Below are 19,371 nucleotides of genomic sequence, written 5' to 3' on the forward strand. Positions count from 1 at the left end.
AGGTGAAATTGGATCTTTCTCTTTATCTATTTATCTATCTATCTATCTACCCATTTATATGTCTTTCTATCTATATTTTGTGTCTACAGCCATCCATCCATCTATCTACTTAACCTTTTGTCTGTCTCTATATTCATTTTGTCTATATTCATCTATCTATCTATCAACCCATTTTGTGTCAATTCATCCATCCGACCATCTATCTATCTCACCTATCTATCTGTCTACATCTATCCATCTGTCTATCTATCTGTTTGTCATCCATTCCTCTCCTGCCCCATCAAGAGCGTGGGGGTCCGGGGCTAGGCTATTCAATTGGAGCACCTTAATACACTAGACCACCAGGCATCCACTTTCTGGTTATATGGTTACCACCCAGCGTAGTATATGGCTTCCTGGAGTACTTGAAACCATCTTGCTCTTCATTCGGTGTTACCCACAGGTAGTACTTCATCGAGTGAGTGGATGGTAAGAAATAGTTTCAGTGAATTTCCGCACCTACCGTAATTTTTGTTTTTATTGGCTGATTCTCAGTGGCTAGTGATGTACTGTTATGATTTACCGACACGTAATGATCCGCTGCTACACCATCCACTCACACGATGTAGAGAGAAATAAATATCACCCCATACGAATACACAGCGGAGAAATCGAACCAATTGAAACACGCACTAGCAGAGATTAACCCAGGAAACCCTTTAGTGCGCTGGGTAGTAACCATATCACAATGGACGCCTGGTGGTCTAGTGGGTTAAACGGATTCAGCCAGGGATGTTCATTCTTTTACTCATTTGTTATTTTCTAGTTATTCTTTATTACCAGTGTCTTTGGTCTATCTTTCTTTTACATGGCAGTTCCCCCCTCCCCAACCCCCTTCTCTCTCTCTCTCTCTCTCTCTCTCTCTCTCTGCTTCTCTTACAATTTCTGCCTCTCCCTCCCTCTCATTATCTTTCATCTTTATCTCTCTCGCCCTCCACCTCTCTTTCCTTCTCTCCCTTCCCCTTTCAACTTCTCTCTCTATTCCATTCCTTTCTTTTTTTTCCTCCACCTTTATCCAATTTCTCTCTCTCTCCTTTCTTCCCATCATTTCTTTCTTCCTCCCTCCTTCCCTTCACTTCTCTCTCCCTTCTTCCTTCCCTTCATTTCTCTCTCCCTTCTCCCTTCCCTTCATTTCTCTCTCCCCTCTCCCCTCTTCCCCACATTTTCCTTTTCTTCTTTTCCCTTCCTCCTTTCACTTCTCTCTCTCTCTCTCTCTCTCTCTCTCTCTCTCTCTCTCTCTCTCTCTCAATCCTTTTCCCTTGCACCATTTCTTTCTCCTTTCCTCCCTTCCCCCATTTTCTCTTTCCCTTCCTCCCTGACTCCATTTCTCTCTCCCTCTCTCCCTTCCTCCGTTTCTCTCTCCCTCCCTCCCAGCTGTCACACATGATTCCGGGTTGTCAGAATACAGGAAAAATAATCAGCCATGAAGCCCCCTAACCCCCCCCCCCTACCACCACCTTTCTGACGCCTTCACCTCCACTACTTTCCTTCTCATCTTTCAGTTTCTCTTTTTATGATCTCTCTTTTTCTTTTCTATCAAATACTTTAATATTCGGTGTCATTCCTTCAATTCTACACACATTTACCTCAAAGTTCTCTCTCTCTCTCTCTCTCTCTTTTATCACTGCTTTTCATAGTGTTTTACGAGGTGGAAGGTAAAAGCATACAAATAAACAGATTTTGTTAAAAGTGGCAACAAGAATCCGCAGAGTTCACCGAGTTTGCGAGGAGGGGCGCGGACAATCACGTCTTTGTGTGCTAGATTTTTCGTTTTTCTTTCTTCCTTTTTTGAGACCATCCAGCAGTCCCTTGAAAATTTTGGACATTTTCAATTTCTTTTTTCCTCTCACCTTCATCTTTGATCCTCTTCTTTTCTTTCGTCTTTTTTTTTTCAATGCTCCCTTTCTCCTTTTCCGTTCTGTTCTCCCTTTTTATCTTCGCTTCTATCCTCTCCTCTCTTTTAAATTTCTTTGTTCCCCTCTACTTTCCATTTTTATTCCTTCGTTTTACTCCTCTTACTTCCCCTTCTCTCTCCTTCCTTCTTCCACTCTCTTCTCGCCTTTCCTCTCTCTGTTCTCCTTTCCCCCCTATTTTTCTCCATCTCCCTCATTCACTACGACTGTTCATTTTGTCCCTCATTATTTCTCAGTACCAATTCGCCTAAGTCATTCTCTCTCTCTACATCTGTCCACCCCATCACTATCCTCGCTATCTCGTGCACACATTTCCCCCCGCCTGTCCAAGCTATTCCTCATTCCTAACTTCATTCACTTCACCTCCTCCCCTTTCCACCTGTCTTTTAATTACCTCTTCCCAACCTCTTCCCTTGATCACTCCACTTCCCTCGACCCAAACACATACCCGCCTTTCCCACTCACTTCCCTCCATTTCTCAATTCCTTTGTCTTCCTCATTCCTTATTCTCTCCACCTCCTCAAAAGCCGACTCCTTACAAGACATCTTCCCGGAAATAGCCTGTCGTAAGCATCAGAATGTACTTATTTCCCATCACATCCACATTTTATCTCTCATCCTGACTTGCTCCTCTTCACTCCTTCTCCCAATTCCCACCCACCCTGAAGCTGCTTGTCTTCTACCTCTCTCCACACCTTCCACATTCTTCCTTTATCTTTCCCCACTTACTATTCTCCCGTCCTCCTATCTATCTATCTGTCTATCTGTCTTTCTATCAATCTTTTTTATTCGTTTCTCAAGCTTATTTTCATCATTCCTTCTCAGTCTCTCAGAAGTTGACTCCCTACAAGAGGCCCTTCCCCTTCCCTTAAACAATCTGCAGTAGGAATCTCTCTCTCTCTCTCTCTCTCTCTCTCTCTCTCTCTCTCTCTCTCTCTCTCTCTCTCTCTCTCTCTCTCATTTGTTTTATCTCTTCCTAACTTACTGTCGCATTATCCAACTTTTTATTTCCTTTCTTGACATCTCATTTCCTGAAGTCCTTTTCGTCATCTCTCTCTCTCTCTCTCTCTCTCTCTCTCTCTCTCTCTCTCTCTCTCTCTCTAACCTGGCTTAAAACTGTCATATCTCCATCTTGAATGCCGAGGTGGAAAAGAATAACATTGGAAAATACTAGTCACGATGAAGTGCTGCGGAATTACTGCTGGCCGTGGTATTCGTTTTATTCTTCCACTGAACTTCATGAATCAGGCTGAAAAAGGACGGAAATTTGGGCCACGTTAAGGTGAAAGGAGTCGAGGCATAATTTTGATGTTAAGTAAAATCGTGTGGGAGTACCAAGGATCAGACGGAAACTCCGTAACACCTTTTCCTAAGCGATTTATTTTGCTTATTACATCTTACTGTTCTATTCTGCGTTACATAAATCATTCTTCTATCGCCATACCTTGCAAAAATGGCGTAATAAGGGATATTGACCAAAGATATCCAAAAATAAATCGCCAAGGAAAAGGTGTTAGGAAGCGTCCTTAACCAACGAGAATAGGGACCATACTACAAAGGTACCGGTAAACTAAAAAGAAAACGAGGGTGGGAGGGAGGGGAGACTAACCTGAGTTCGCTGCCTGACCAGCTTGATGGCGTGTATCATGTGCAGGCCCATCTCCACGGTGCACTGGGCGTGGTCTGGCCGGGCCTCGGGCAGACCTGACACGCAATAGTAGCAGTCCCCCAGCAGCTTGATCCGGAGGCAGTGGTTCTCCTGTAGGGGGGAGACGAAGGTGGGTAAGAGGTAGGCAGACAGGCTGCTTGGTCCGGTAGGTTGGTAGGTAGCTTAGGTGGGTCGTTAAGTATGTCGATAGGCAGGCAGTTATGTATATCCGGGAGGTGTTGGTCATGCGGATAAAAAAAGTGATCTGCTGTCTAAATGAATAAGAGTTCCATCCAAGGCTAGGGCGGAACAGTGTGATGATTTTATTTCCGAGCAGACTTTACTGATCTTCCACAAAACCCACAAACATACCATTAAAAAAAAAAAAAAAAACGCTAGTCCCGAGTGAAAGGGCAGTTATTAGCCGAAGTAATGACATGTGAAGGTGTGTGGCATACAGAAGAACTGGTGGTCCTCAGGGAGCGGACCACCACGTTCTATGCCCGCGGTTGGACACAGTATGAAAAACCAGGGAGGAACGAAGAGAGGAAGGGCAGGAGAGAGGGAGGGAGGGAGAGTGTGGTTTCCTCGAGAGTAAAAGAACAAGATAAGAGCGGCAGGGAAGAGGAAGGTAAGGGAGTTAACATATTATGTACTTTTCTCCAGCTGGCATAACAGACAGGAGGGTAAGAGGAGTAAAGACGGAAGTAAGAGGATCAAGGAGGGAGGTAAGAGGAGCAAGAAGGAAAGTAAGGGAAGCAAGGATTGGTTTTATCTGTGGAGGGTGAGGGATGGAGAGGCAGAGAGGGAGGTCAGGGAGGTAGGTAGTGGTGCGAGGGACGGTAACAGCTGCATTACTTAAGATGGACAAGGACGACAGAGATGGCAGCAGCTGTGATCTCTGGGAATGGAGTTCGGGGAAGGATAAGAGAATCAGGAGGAAGGGACAGGGTGGGAAGCAGGTCAGGGAGGTAGGTACTAGTTCTGTATGGGTGACAGGAAGAAGAGTAGGAAAAGCATCAGAGGTCAGAATAGGTAAGGAGGTGCGCAGTGGCTCATCTGTAGGAATAAGAGAAACAATGGTAAGAGAAGTATAGGTATGACGTGCAGAGAGGGAGGCAGGAAGGTAGAGAGGCAGGTATAGGCAGAGAGTGAGTGGCGGGAGTAGTCAAAGGAATAAGAAATAAGCATCATCGGGAGGGAGGTAGTGTGGGGTGACGGGGAGTAACAAAGGTGACAAATAAAGAAACAGTGAAAATTGGATAGGTGATGATGGAAGGCTGGAGAGACCTGGGGTGAGGCAACTAAAATGGTAAAGTAAGAACCACAGTCAGGCAGTAAGAATTCAGAAGGAAGCTGGAAGGAGGACGAGGAAAGTGAGAGGAGTTTGTGGTACAGGAATGAGGCAGGAAAGAAGATGAAGAAATCAGAGGTTTCAGGAAGGCGAGGTATGTGAGAGGGAGTGAGAGGTCTGAGGAAACTGAGGGATGCGTTATGTACAGGGCTGAGTGGGGAGGTGAATAAAGAGGTGAGGAAAATAAGGTTCAGTGGAAGGTAAATGGTAAGCGAGGCAGAGGGGTCAGGCAAAGAGGTGAGGACAGTGGGGAAAAGATAGGCTGGGGGACGAAGGGGAAACAAGGTGAATGAACCACATGGGAAATCAGGGACTTATCCAGGGCTTAATTTTTTTTATGTCTGGACCCCCCTCCCCCATTTCCTTCTCTGTAGTGGCTATATTATATACCTCTTAATATATTTTTTTGGATGAACTTTCAATTTTTTTTTTTTTGGGGGGGACGTCTCCTGCAGAATTGTTACTTGCTTTATTTTCGTGTGTGTGTGTGTGTGTGTGTGTGTGTGTGTGTGTGTGTGTGTGTGTGTGTGTGTGTGTGTGTGTGTGTGTGTGTGTGTGTGTGTGTGTGTGTGTGTGTGTGTGTGTGTGTGTGTGTCCCCTCCCCTCCCTCCCCACATTCTGTGCCGAGGATGTTTACCTTGTGGAAATTCCCTCTCGTACAATCCCAAGTAAGTCCTTTAATGGGGAGGGGATGGGGGTGGAGGGCAGGCCAGTTCAGCAACCCCTTTATGTCTCCTCGTACACTATGTAACTAATTCCCGCTATACTCCTTTACCTATATACTTTTTTTTTTAATTATTATCACTGTTTTAACTATGCACTGCCCTGTTCTGGTTGGCCGCCTCTTAATGACAGTGGCCGCAGCTGGTAATGGCCCCATCACATGCAATGGGCTCTCATTCGTGCGCATTTGTGGGGCCTCTGTGAGCAGCGCGCCTGATGTATGTGAACATTTGTAGCGCCGCAGATTTTACGCCACGCCTGGTGAACTCTGGCCTTCAAGTAGCCCAGCGCCATGAATATTTATGGCATACAGCCTCGAGTTTCCATAATAAAGTAGAAGCTTCCCTCCCTCCTGGTGCAAGAAAAGAAAAAAAAAGTGTATCCTCCTGGATCTGGGACAGTGAATGATGCGTCCCCTTCAACACGTGTGTATGACCAGGTACACCTCACCAACCTTAAATCCTCTTCCACCACTCCTTTATCTATAATACATTAACTAATCATCTATGATTATACATACATACATACATACATACACAAACATTTTTTTTTTCTCTCTCTCTCTCTATCGTACACGCATATAAGCGGATGTAAAGGTCACGATGTCAATCATCGCCGGAAAACGGAAAACGACTAAAACTTCCTCTCAGGCTTTTTACTCAAATATCCACTTATTTGCTTTTCTATTCTTTTCTTTTTTTGTTTTGTTTAATGAAGCCAACACACAATGTCAGACAAACACAAAGGTACCCACAACAGCCACTTTGAACTGTTCTTAAACCCTGAGTTCTGCCACTCCAGGACCAACGACCAACAAAGGTTTTATCACAGCATCCCTCTCAATCTATCTATATAGGTAGCGACCCCACAGACCACTCAGCATAGCACGTACCTCCACTATTCTCGTTTGGTACACAGATCAATCAATCAATCAATCATTTCCTGTGGCACCCCACGGGATGCATAGGGCCTCAATGAACTCTCTCCACCAATATTTGTCTCTTGCCATCTCCTTCAGGTCCCACCAACACTCCTCTCCTGCTTCTTTTTTCATTGTCCTCAACCAGGTTTCCCTCGGCCTACCTCTACCTCTTCTTCCTCTAGCAATCCACTCTGGCACATCCTGTATTAAACAACCTTCTTTTCTGTATATGTGCCCCAGCCACAGATACATCGCATATATTTCCGCCAGACCTGCAACCCGCCGTCCTGCAGAGAGGACAGACGCCTGCAACCCAACACAACGGATGCCACATGTCCAAACCAGATAATTCTGGTGTACAGGGGAAGTAGTAGTATTCTAAGGACGATATTTTGTGTGGTTTGGAAGCTTAACATCTCTTCCTTCGCGGTTATTTCTGATTCTGCTCCATTAATATACTTTTGTGTGTTATTCATGAAGTCTATGTTGATTAAGATATATATAAAAAAGAAAGCTATTGATAGGAAGTTTGGAAAATAAATCGCCAAGGAAGAGGAGCTTAGAAGCCTCCTATATCACTCAAAATACAACTCCAAGTCACAATCCACCACCCTGGGAGAGACAGCAAAGGAAATACATTCCCCCGTTGAGCCATTAAATTGGTTTTGGGGGTAACTGTTTGCCTCTAAATAAAGTTACTCCGATACACTAAATCAAGTGCTGTTGTGGGTGTGCATCCATCTCCACACACCACACCACACCACACCACACCACACCACATCAAACTAAAGTACAGTACACTATACTTCACCTTACCTTACCTCACCTCACTATACTGTACATCACCCACCACCACACTATAGCACACACCATACACATTACACCTCATCAGAGCAAATTAGCACACCGTCCAACATAGCACCAAAGCACGCCACACCACAACACACTACACATCACCACACCATCCAACACAGCACCAAAGCACACCACACAGCAACACACTACGCCTCGCCAAACCACACACCACCACACCCTCCAATAAACTACACCTCACCACAACCCAACACACCTCACCACAACAAATTCACAGGACAAACCCAAGCATCATTCCAGTCACCACACCACACCACACAACACCAGCTTACGTCATAACACATCAAACTAAGCTACACCTCACTATCTACCACAATAACAACAACAACAACTACACCACATCACCCTCACCATCCCAGTAATATAAGTAAATAAATAAATAAATAAAACGTCATCACATCACCACACCTCATCACAGCACAACACACCCTAACACCACATTTTTTTTAGCCACAGTTTGTTCGAGCTGGACCACCACCACACCACGCCACAGTACAGGAAATGAAGAGAGCACCACACTACACCGCATAAATAAACATCATACCACACCACACCACCCAAAACATGGCACCACACCACACCACCCAAAACATCACACCATATATCACACCACATCACACCACACAAAGCAACATCAAACCACACTACACCATACCACATCACACCACACCACATCACATCACACCACACCACACCACACCGCCTAAAACATCGCACCAAACCACACCACATCACACCACACCACCCAAAGCAGCATCAAACCAAACAACACTACATCACACCACACCACCCAAAGCAACACCACACCACACTACACCACACCACACCACACCAGACCTACTGTATATACTCACACTAGCCAGTCTGTCAAAGCGGGCGAAGAGGTCGTTGAGGACGCGAACCAGCTCCTGGGCGCTGCACTGACTGGCCAGAGCTGAAACAGGAGGGAGGAAGTGTGAGGCAGGGTGAGGCAGTGTGAGATGGGGCGGGAAAAGTGTGAGGCAGCGTGAGATAGGGTGGGAAAAGTGTGAGGTAGGGATGGACAGTGTGAGACAGGGTGGGAGAAGTGTGAGGCAGGGTGCGGCAGTGTGAGATGGAGTAGGAAAAGTGTGAGGCTGGATTAGGCAGTGTGAGATGGGGTGGGAGACGTGTGAAGTAGTGCTGGAAAGTGTGAGATAGGGTGGGAGAAGCGTGAGGTAGGGTAAGGCAGTGTGAGACGGGGTGGGAAAAGTGTGAGGCAAGGTGAGGCAGTGTGAGATAGGGTGGGAAAAGTGTGCCGTAGGGCTGGGAAGCGTGCAACAGAATGGGAGAAATGTGAGTAGGGCTGGACAGTGTGAGATAGGATGGGAGAAGTGTGAGGCAGGATGAGGTAGGGTTAGGCAGTGTGAGATGGGGTGGGAAAAGTGTGAGGCAGGGCTGGAAAGTGTGAGACAGGATGGGAGAAGTGTGAGTTATGGCTGAAAAGTGAGACAGGGTGGGAGAAGTGTGAGGCAGGGTGAGGCAGTGTGAGATAGGATGGGAAAAGTGTGAGTAAGGCCGAAAAGTATAAGACAGGGTGGGAGAAGTGGGAGGTAGGGATGGAAAGTGTGAGACAGGGTAGGAGAAGTGTGAGGCAGCGCTGGAGAGTGTGAGATAGGGTGGAAGAAGTGTGAAACAGGGCTGATAAGCGTGAGACAGGGTGGGAGTAGTATGAGCTGAGGTGACGCAGTGTGAGACAGTGTGAAGTAGGATGAGGGAAATGTAAAGAAATATGAGGCAGGTCGGAACAGTGCAAGATAAGGGAGAAAAAGTATGAGAAGGAAGGGGAAATTTTGTAAGGTTGTAATGTAGGTCTGCGCAGCGTGAGGTAAGATGGGAGTAGTGTAAGGCAGGGTAGGGCAGTGAGGCAGTGTGAGGCAGGACAAGGAAGTGTAAGATAAGGGAGTAGTTTGAGGCACTGTGGGGATGAGAGAGAGTGTGAGGCAGGGCGGGGCAGTATGAAATAGGGTGGAAGTAGCGTTAGGCAAGGCGGACAGTGTGAGGTAAGATGTGGGAAGTGTGAGGTAGGTCGGGGAAGTGTGGGGCAAACTGGGGAAGTGTGAGGCAGGGCAGAGAAGTGTGAAGTGGGGCGGGAAAGAGTAGGGAAGACATTCTTACAGGAGGAAGAAGAGTCTGAGAAAAGGAGGAACTGCTTGAGAGGATGAAGATTTTCGAGGAGGAGGAGGAAGAAGAGGAAGAGGAAAAGGAAGAGGAGGAAGAGGAAGAGGAAATGGAGGAGGAGGAGGAAGAAAAAGAAACAGAGAAAAGCTTAGTTAATGGGGACAGCGTAAGAGGAAAAAGAGGGGAAGAAAAACAGAGAAAAGAGGGGAAGACCCAGCGTAATGGAGGAAGTGGTGAGAGGGGAGGAAAGTTTGAGGGGAAGGAGGAACGTGAGGAGGGAGGGGAATGAAGAGAGGAGGAGACTGAGGGTGGAGGGCGTGAACTGCGCAGAGGGGAAAACTTAAAATGTTCTGAAAGGTAAGGGAAATTGGAGAGAGAGAGAGAGAGAGAGAGAGAGAGAGAGAGAGAGAGAGAGAGAGAGAGAGAGAGAGGCATACACTAATGGTAAGAGATGTGGCAGGTGAAGTGCGAGGGGTGAGGGGGATGAAGAGAAATGAGACAATAGCAAAGGGGGAAATGAATAGGAAAATGGAAATGAAATTAGAAGAGGTGGACAGATATGATGGATGGAATAATTAAGAGACAAAGAAATAAAAAATAAAGTGAAAAATGAGGATAATAAAATACATATAACATTAAGAAAGATGCAATGAAGAATAAAGAGGTGTGGATATATATTAGTCAGTAATAATAATAATAATAATAATAATAATAATAATAACAGTAATAGAAATAGTAATAACAATAATAATGATAATGATGATGATAATAATAATAATAATAATAATAATAATAATAATAATAATAATAATAATAACAATACATATAAAACACCACTGGATGCATGAAAAACCCTAAAACAAAAATAAGCTTAAAAGGGTCATAAGGAAGCCAGGGTGATTCAGTGGTTATAGTGTTCGTCTCCCGATCCGCGACGCCCTAAGGATGGGTTCAAATCCGGACGTGGCAAGCATTTAAAAGTTGGTGCTGGTAATGTGTCTTTTCCCGTCGTAGCATATTTTCGCTATGATGACGTATGTAAACTCTCTCTCTCTCTCTCTCTCACACACACACACACACACACACACACACACACACAATACTTGGATTTTCATTTCAAACACAATGTCAGGAAAACAAAAGGATCAATTGAGTGACTATGAACTAAAGAAGGAAGAAAAAATGAGAGAGAGAGAGAGAGAGAGAGAGAGAGAGAGAGAGAGAGAGAGAGAGAGAGAGAGAACCCGGTGTGGAATTGGAGAGAAACTAAAGGAATGGGAAATATGAAGGGAGAGGAAAGGGAGGAAAAAAAAAGTGTGAAAGTGAGAAAAAGTGTAAAAAGTGTAAAAAAGTGTAAAAAGTGTGAAAGTGTAAAAAAGTGTAAAAAAGTGTAAAAAGTGTAAAAAAGTGTAAAAAAGTGTGAAAAAGTGTAAAAAAGTGTAAAAAGTGTAAAAAAGTGTAAAAAAGTGTGAAAAAGTGTAAAAAAGTGTAAAAAGTGTAAAAAAGTGTGAAAAAGTGTGAAAAAGTGTAAAAAGTGTAAAAAGTGTAAAAAAGTGTAAAAAAGTATAAGAAAAATGAGAAACAGTGTGAAACAAGTGAGAAAAAGAGTGAAGAGAGAAAGTGTGAAAATGAGAAAAAGTGAAAAAGTGAGAAAAAGTGTGAAAAGTGAAAAAAATTAGCAAAAGTGTGAAATGTGAGAAAAAGAGTGAAACAAATGAGAGAAAGTGAGAAAAAGTGTGAAAAAAGTGAGAGAATCTATGGACACTTGAGATGGCTACACTAATTACCACCTAACTCTGAGGCACCGTTCCTCTCTCTCTCTCTCTCTCTCCACTAATCCTGTCAGCTACTCCTCTTCCTCATTTTTCTTCATCATCATCATCATCATCATCATCACCACCACCACCACCACCACCACCATCATCATCATCATCATCATTTTCTTCTTCTTCTGCACCACAAATACTCTAACTTTTCATCTCCTTTTAATCTTTCTTATCTCTACTGATCCCTCCTCTCACTTTCTTCCTCTTCCTCTTCTACTGCCTTTTCTTGTTCTCCCTGACATTCCTAGGTTACTATTTTTTTTTACCTATTCTAAATCTCTTTAATATCCATATCTATTACTACAAATACTATTACTACTACTGCTGTTGCTACTATACTATTACTACCACCACCACCACCACCACCACCACTACTATTACTACTACTACTACAACTTTCCCCACAGATGAAGGTCCGGCCCTGAAGTGGACCTAATACAAATACATATCAAAGATTTACCAAGCCTGTTAAAACCTTCCTTATTAATCTTTATTTTTATTTTCTGCACCTTAATTTCCCTCTCCCTTTTTATTTCCATAGTTTTTTTTAATGTTTTATTGATTTTTGTCAGATTACTTTTTATGTATCTATCTATAATCTATCTATCTATCTATCTATCTATCTATCAATCCCTTTTCACCCACACCACACCCTACTCTGCATAATCCAATTCTCTCACAATCACGGTCCACTGCCATTCCCAGTCTCATTCCCTCTCATTCTCATTCCTGTTCTCTCTCATTCTCATTCCCATTCTCTCTCATTCTCATTCCCATTCTTTCATTCTAATTCCTAATCTCTCCCATTTCCATTCCCATTCTCTCTCATTCCCATTCCCACTCTCTAATTTCCATTCCCAGTCTCTCATTCTCATTCCCATTTTCTCTTCCTCATTCCCATTCTGTCTCATTTTCATTGCTATTCTCTCTCCTTCCCATTCCCATTCCTATTCTCATTCCAATTATCTTCCTCATTCCCATTCTCTCTCATGCTCATTCCCATTTCCTCATTCCCATTCCCATTCTCGCTCATCTCCATTCCCATTTCCCTCTCACTCATTTCCATTCTCTCTCATTCCCACTCCACTCCCTCATTCTCATTCTCTCTCATTCCCACTCCCATTCCCTCATTCCCATTCTCTCTCATCCCCATTCCCATTTCCCTCTCACTCATTCCCATTCTCTCATTTCCACTCCCATTCCCTCATTCCCATTCCCATTCTCTCTCATTCCCACAGCTGCTGATTCCCATTCCGATCTCAGGTCCTCTCCTCAGTTCGCTAATCTCTCTCTCTTTCTCATCTCAAATCGGGGTTTAATATCAAGCTGGTTTGAGGGGAGTTTGAAATTCTCTCTCTCTCTCTCTCTCTCTCTCTCTCTCTCTCTCTCTCTCTCTCTCTCTCTCTCTCCACAAGACACCCCATACCCGGAACAGCATTCAGTGACCTACGTCTATGCGGAATATTATTAGAGGAGGAACTAATTCTCACTTTACACACACTTAACACACACTTAACGCACGCCTGACACATACTTAACCCCAATAACACACTTAGCACACATACTTAACCCCAATAACACCCTTAACACACATACTTAATTCCAATAACACACTTAACACACACATTTAACACCAGTAACACTTAATACAAACACACAACTCCCATAACACACTTAACACAAATACTTAACTTCAATAACACACTTAACACACTCCTTCAGGTGTGGCAGTTCCATAACGAGAAGACGAGGTGATGAAGTGACGGAAGAGGGGGGGTTAGGAAGGAAGGGCAATGAGGAAGGAAAGGCAATAAGGAAGTAAGGGCAATAAGGAAGGGCAATAAGGATGTAAGGGCAGTGAGGAAGTATTGGCAATAAGGAAGGAAGGACAATAAGGAAGGATGGGCAATAAGGGCAATAAGGAAGTAAGGGCAATAAGGAAAGGCAATAAGTTATGGCAATAAGGAAGTAAGGGCGAAAAGGAAGGAAGGGCAATAAGGAAGGAAGGGCAATCAGCATGGTTCTGAGAGCAATGAACAAGTCTGGGGATATTAGCAAAGAAGGGGCAATAAGGAAGGGTTTACGGCAATATGGAAGAAGGAAGACAATAAGGAAAGAAGGGCAATGAGGAAGTAAGGACAATAAGCAAGGATCCGGGGCAATAAAGAAGGGTCTGGGGCAATAACGAAGGAGGGGCAATAGGGAAGAATCTAGGGTGGCCAATTATAAGGGGAAGACCTTAGGGAAGTGTCTGGGGGCAATTATGAAGTGTCTGTTTGTCAGTATGGAAGCGTACTGAAGGTCTGTATGCTTCAGGTGTGCCGAAGGTGTGTAGCAACAAACCTACCTAGGACTTAATTGGCCTGACCTCATTAGCGGCGGTGGAGGAGGCACTGCAGGGAGGAGGGTGGCAATGCAGAGGGGTGGCGAGGTGGTGAAGGGCTGGTGGAGGAAGTGGATGAGGGACAGGGAGCTGGAGAGCTGGTGGATGGGGTGGATGAGGGATATGCAAAGTGGGTGAGTGTATGTATAGGAGTGAAAGTATAGGAGTGAGATAAGTGGAGGGTGAAGATTAATGGGTACTGGCGAGGTGGTGGAGGGCTGGTGAGGGGAGTGGATGAGGGAAATACAAGGTGGGTGAATACTGAGTGGATGTATAGGGGTGAAAATATCGGAGAGTGAGATAAAGACGGAGGGGGAGGAAATAATGGGGGTTGGGGGTAGGGGGGGGGATTTTGAGGGTGTGGAGGAGTGGGACAAAGGGAAGATGAGAGAATGAAACGGGTCATGGCAGGGTTATTATCAGGCATTGCTGCTGAAGATGAAAGAAAAAATGAGAGAGAGAGAGAGAGAGAGACAGAGATGTAATATATGATTGGAATCCAAAAGTGAAAACCGACACGGGATGAAAGACTTATTATGAAAACTACTTTACACTAGTACAAGCAAGAGAGAGAGAGAGAGAGAGAGAAACCAATAGAAGATGACCCATAATAAAACCCCACACCAGGTAAAAAGCTTATTAACCTAAACTACTGCACACTCACAAAACGCCCAACCAGGCCTCTGATGTCCACCTAATAAAGAACTCTGCATTTTTACGGTCCCCTATTCATGCCTCATTTTTTTCCCTCTCGAGTTCTTTGACGTAAATATGATTGATGTCGGGCAAAGTAGGGCACGTAATCAAAATTCCAGCATTCATTTCCACGTGACCAGGGCTCCTATAACCCGGAAAATCACGAAGCAGTATTTACCTTCACGTAGAATACACATTAATTTGTCAACATGAAGTATTTATCTTGACTGAATATTCACCACTTCACTCCGACGATATACTTCCATTTTCAATATACTTCCATTTTCAATTCACGTTAATACCAGAGATTAACCTACTCTGAACACGTAAGTTTTATCTCATTCTTCTTATGTTCAGATGATTTTGCTCAGCTTAAGGAAAACAAGTAGGACTGGAGAGGTTAGCTACGGCCCTCAATAACCCTTCCACTACGAGACGGTTCCTCCCCAGCTGAAGAAAATCGTCTGAAGTAGGTTACAGCAAAGTAAAAAAATAAGCCACTTGAATGGGAATATTAATTTCAGCCTCATACAGTATTAATCTTGTAATATCGGTGTGCCCATAAATGAACCAGACAGCGTATAGCCAAGGATTAATATTTTACAAGTGAGTGAGAGAGAGAGAGAGAGAGAGAGAGAGAGAGAGAGAATAACTTACAAGTAAAAAAAAGTCCCAACACGCTCTGACACTTTCCCTTATCAACCCCACATAAGTGACTGAAACTATCAATATACCAGCGAAATAAATAAATAACTAAATAAATAAATAAATATATAAAACTAAAAATGCACCTTTCTCCCCCCCCAGCACCAGTGACCACAGGTGTGCCGGGGATAAATTACCACACCGGAAATGAGGTGCTGGAGGTCAGGGGCAGGTGTGAGGCGGCTGGATGTGGTGGTGGAGATGATGGTGAAGGAGAAGGAAGTGGTGGAGGTGAGTGGTGGTGATGGTGGCGGAGAAGAAGGAAGTGGTGGAGGTGAGTGGTGGTGATGGTGGTGGAGAAGAAAGTGGTGGAGGTGAGTGGTAGTGGTGGTGGAGGAAATGGTGTTGGTGGAGGAGGAAATGGCAGAAATGAGTGATGGTGGAGATGGTGGTGGGGGAAAGGGTGATGGAGATGGTGGAGAAGCCTGGTCAGTGAAGGGAGGTCTGGGGGAGGGTAGGAGAGAGGAAAGGGAGGTGGCGAAGAAAGCAGAAGAGCAAGTGAAGATGGTGGTGATGATAGAGGGGAGACTGACGATGAGAGTGAAGGAGATAGTGAAGGAGGTGAAGGAGATGTTGAAGAAGGCGGAGGAAAGGAGAGGGATGGCGAAGGACGTAAAGGAAATGCTAAAAGAGGGATAAGGGATGGGGGAAATGAAGATAACGGTGGAGAAAGAGGGCTGCGAGAGGCGAAGATGGCGTTGGTGAGTGTGGGAAAGCTGGAAATGAAAGAGAGGAAGATGGTGGAAATGAAAGAGGGGGAGATGGTGGAAATGAAAGAGGGGGAGATGGTGGAAATGAAAGAGGGGGAAGATGGTGGAAATGAAAGAGGGGGAGATGGTGGAAATGAAAGAGGGGGAGATGGTGGAAATGAAAGAGGGGGAGATGGTGGAAATGAAAGAGGGGGAAATAGTGGAGGTGAACGAGGGGAGGACGGTGATGGTGAAAGAATTAGTGGTGGAGAAAGAAGGGAAGATGACGGTGAAAATGAACAAGTGGTGAGACAGACAATGAAGGTAGTGGAAATGACAGAGAGACAAAGACGGTGAAATGACAGGTAAAGACATTCGTGGTGATGCAAAGAAAACAGTGAAGAAGGACGTGGATGGTGAAAGTGACTGTGATAGTGACACAGTATGAGATGACAGTGATGCAGAGATGAAGGTGAAACAGACTGAGACGATGACAGTAAAGCAAAGATGAAGGTAGCACAGAAAGAGACGACAAACACTCGTATTCCCGTCCCTAACACCTTTTTTAAAGCGACTTATTTTATTAAACCTTACCTTCCTCTTTTGCGGTACATAAAGCCTTCCAATATCGCCAAAATCTGCATAAATGACGTACAGACGTACAAAAGGATATTCACCAGCCATATCCAAAAATAAATCGCTAAAGATGAGGTGTTAGGGAGTCTCCTGAACAGACGAGAATACGAGTCAAAGAAAGCATAGACACAGGTGAACGTTAAGTAATGAAGAAGGTAACAGAGAGAGAGGCGAGGTAACACAGAAAGAAATGAAGGAAACACAAAACGATGAAGGTAAAACAGAAAGAAATGAGGGTAACAGAGAGAGAGAGAGAGAGAATGAGGGTAACACATGAAGAGATGAAGGTAATAAAGACGAAGGTAACAGACAAATATGAAGGTAACAGAGAAAGAAATGAAGGTAACAAAGAGAGAGACGAGAATAAGACACAAAGAAATGAAGGTAACAGAGTGAAATGAAGGTAACACAGAGATGAGGGTAACATAGGAAGAGATGAAGGTAACAATGATGAAGGTAACACAGAAAGAGATGAAGGTGATACAGAAAAAGATGAAGGTAACAGAAGAAGATGAAGGTAACACGGAAAGAGATAAAGGTAACACAGACAGAGATGAGGGAAACACAAGAAGAGATGAAGGTAACAAAGATAAAGGTAACAGAAAAAGATTATGGTAACACAGAAAGGGATGAAGGTAATACAGAAAGAGATGAAGGTAACAGAAAGAGATGAGGGTAACACAGAAAGAGATGAAGGTGACACAGAGAAAGATGAAGGTAACACAGAGAGAGAACAAGGTAACACAGAAAGAGGTGACAAGGGTGACAGGAAAGTAGAGAGGACGAAGGTGAAGTTAGGGCAAGGTTAATGAGGAAGTAAAGGAAAGCGGTAATCAACAGGTGACAAAGAGAACGTAAAGGTAAGAGGCAATTAACAGGTGACAAACAGGAAGTAAAGGTAAAAGACAATTAACAGGTGACAAACTGGAAGTAAAGGTAAGAGGCAATTAACAGGTGACAAAAAAACGACGAAAACGAAGCTAAAAAATATATATGCTACCCAAGACTACACCTCGCCCCCTCAAAGAAGAAAGAAAGAAAGAAAGAAAGTGAAAAAGAGAGAAAGAAGAAATGCAGACACCACAAATATACTGCTTTTTTTTTTTCCGTCTCGAAAAACCCCTTTTTTCTCCTCCTCAATGGGCAAAATAAATCCAATAATTTTTCCACCCTGTCAGATTATAGGATTTCATTTTTCGAGAGGGTCCTTGCATTTTTTTTCAATATTTTTTTACCCCCTCTCCTCCCTCTATCAACATTTTGGGTCGATGATATTAAATTCTTGGATCCCCCTCCCCTTTCCATAATCCTGGATATGCCTTCAATACCCCTCCCTCTCACAAAATAATAGTAATAATAATAATAATAATAATAATAATAAAATAATAATAATAATAATGATAATAATGATGACGACGACGACGACGACGACGACGACGATGATGATGATGATGATGATGATAATAATAATAACAATAAAAATAATAATGATCATGATGATGATGATGATGACACCACCAATATACTCTTACCTTCTACAAAATAAGTAAATAAATAAATAAATGAATAAATAAATATGAGTACACCATTAATACCCCGCCAAATATGTACCAAGATCATACTGTTCTAGTGTTCTCTCTCGCCATCTTAAAAAAATAAAGAAAAAATAGTTGAGCAAATAACTAAAAACTGACAAACGACCATACCTTGCCCCCTAAAAAAAAAGTAATTGGGTAGGGGTCTCTCTCTCTCTCTCTCTCTCTCTCTCTCTCTCTCAGTTGCTGCCTTCTCCTGCCCTCAGAACAGATGAAGCGTGAGGGGGAAAGCCTAAGAGATTGCTGAGGAAAAAATAAAAATGCTTGTATCTGTCTTTTCTCGTGCGGTTTTGCCTCATCCTTATTTCTCAAGATTTTCCCAGAGCACCTTCACCATCTTTTACTATTTCCCTTATCTCGTGGTGCTGGAGAGGGACGCCTTCATGTGGTGGTACCGATAGGAGTGGGAGGTGGAACTGCCTGGTTATACAAATGTCCCTGAATCATCTCCTTAAGGCTGAAAAGGGGGATGGTGGACTGCTGGAGAGGGGCAACTTCATCATAAAGTCCACTAGGATCGCGTTCAGATGAGCCTGGGTTTACTACTACTACTACTGCTACTTCTTCTACTACTACTACTACTGCTACTTCTTCTTCTTCTACTACTACTACTACTCTTGCCAGGCTCCTCGTAAGACTCCATGAGCTACAACAAGATCTCAACAAGTCCGCCACTAAGAAAACCCTACGGCAATTGCACTCCACTCTCGCTGAAGTTTTATTTCTTACTTGCCCTGGTTGTGTCTTCTTGGGCTGCCGTTCAAATATTAATAAAGGCAAACTGAGAGCCACTTTACTGCTAACTTCTCATCGACCTCTTTCCTTTTAATGCTAACTTATAAATCAGGGGGTAGGGTGGCGGGGAGGGTGTGGGGGCGAGGGAAAGACAGAGCTCCATACTAACACACACTTAACATCATCCTTACACTTTCGACTGTATAGTAACATTGAAGATTACCTTAACACCTCTTCCTTAGCGATTTATTTTACGTATCGTATCTCAATACTCTCTTCTACGCTACTGATGCAATGATGATATTTAAACGCTATATACTGTATACACGAAAATGTTAAAGTGTAATAAGAAAAATAATTCGCCAAGGGGATTATGTTAGGGTGCCTCCGGTGATATATATAAAAACGGCACTTTATTTAACAGGACGCATTTATAAGCCGGGGATAAGGGGACGCTGGAGACACAGATGATGCTTATTTTTCTTTTTTTTTTTC

At 43.7% G+C, this 19,371-nt stretch overlaps 1 protein-coding gene across 1 annotated transcript in view; it reads right to left on the reverse strand.

The window, feature by feature from the left end:
* LOC145393387 (adenylate cyclase type 8-like) overlaps positions 1–19,371 on the reverse strand; it is a 261,593-nt gene that overhangs the window by 106,723 nt on the left and 135,499 nt on the right. Inside the window, exons 11-12 of the mRNA XM_080267483.1 lie at positions 8,327–8,406; positions 3,562–3,711 (exon numbers count right to left, since the gene is read on the reverse strand). Coding sequence (XP_080123609.1) covers positions 3,562–3,711; positions 8,327–8,406 — 230 coding nt within the window. The remainder of the gene's footprint in view (positions 1–3,561; positions 3,712–8,326; positions 8,407–19,371) is intronic.

The sequence above is a fragment of the Coenobita brevimanus genome, chromosome 24 (assembly GCF_032717465.1).
Source record: "Coenobita brevimanus isolate Jiangsu-jjx chromosome 24, ASM3271746v2, whole genome shotgun sequence".
NCBI classification, from domain to species: Eukaryota; Metazoa; Arthropoda; class Malacostraca; order Decapoda; family Coenobitidae; genus Coenobita; species Coenobita brevimanus.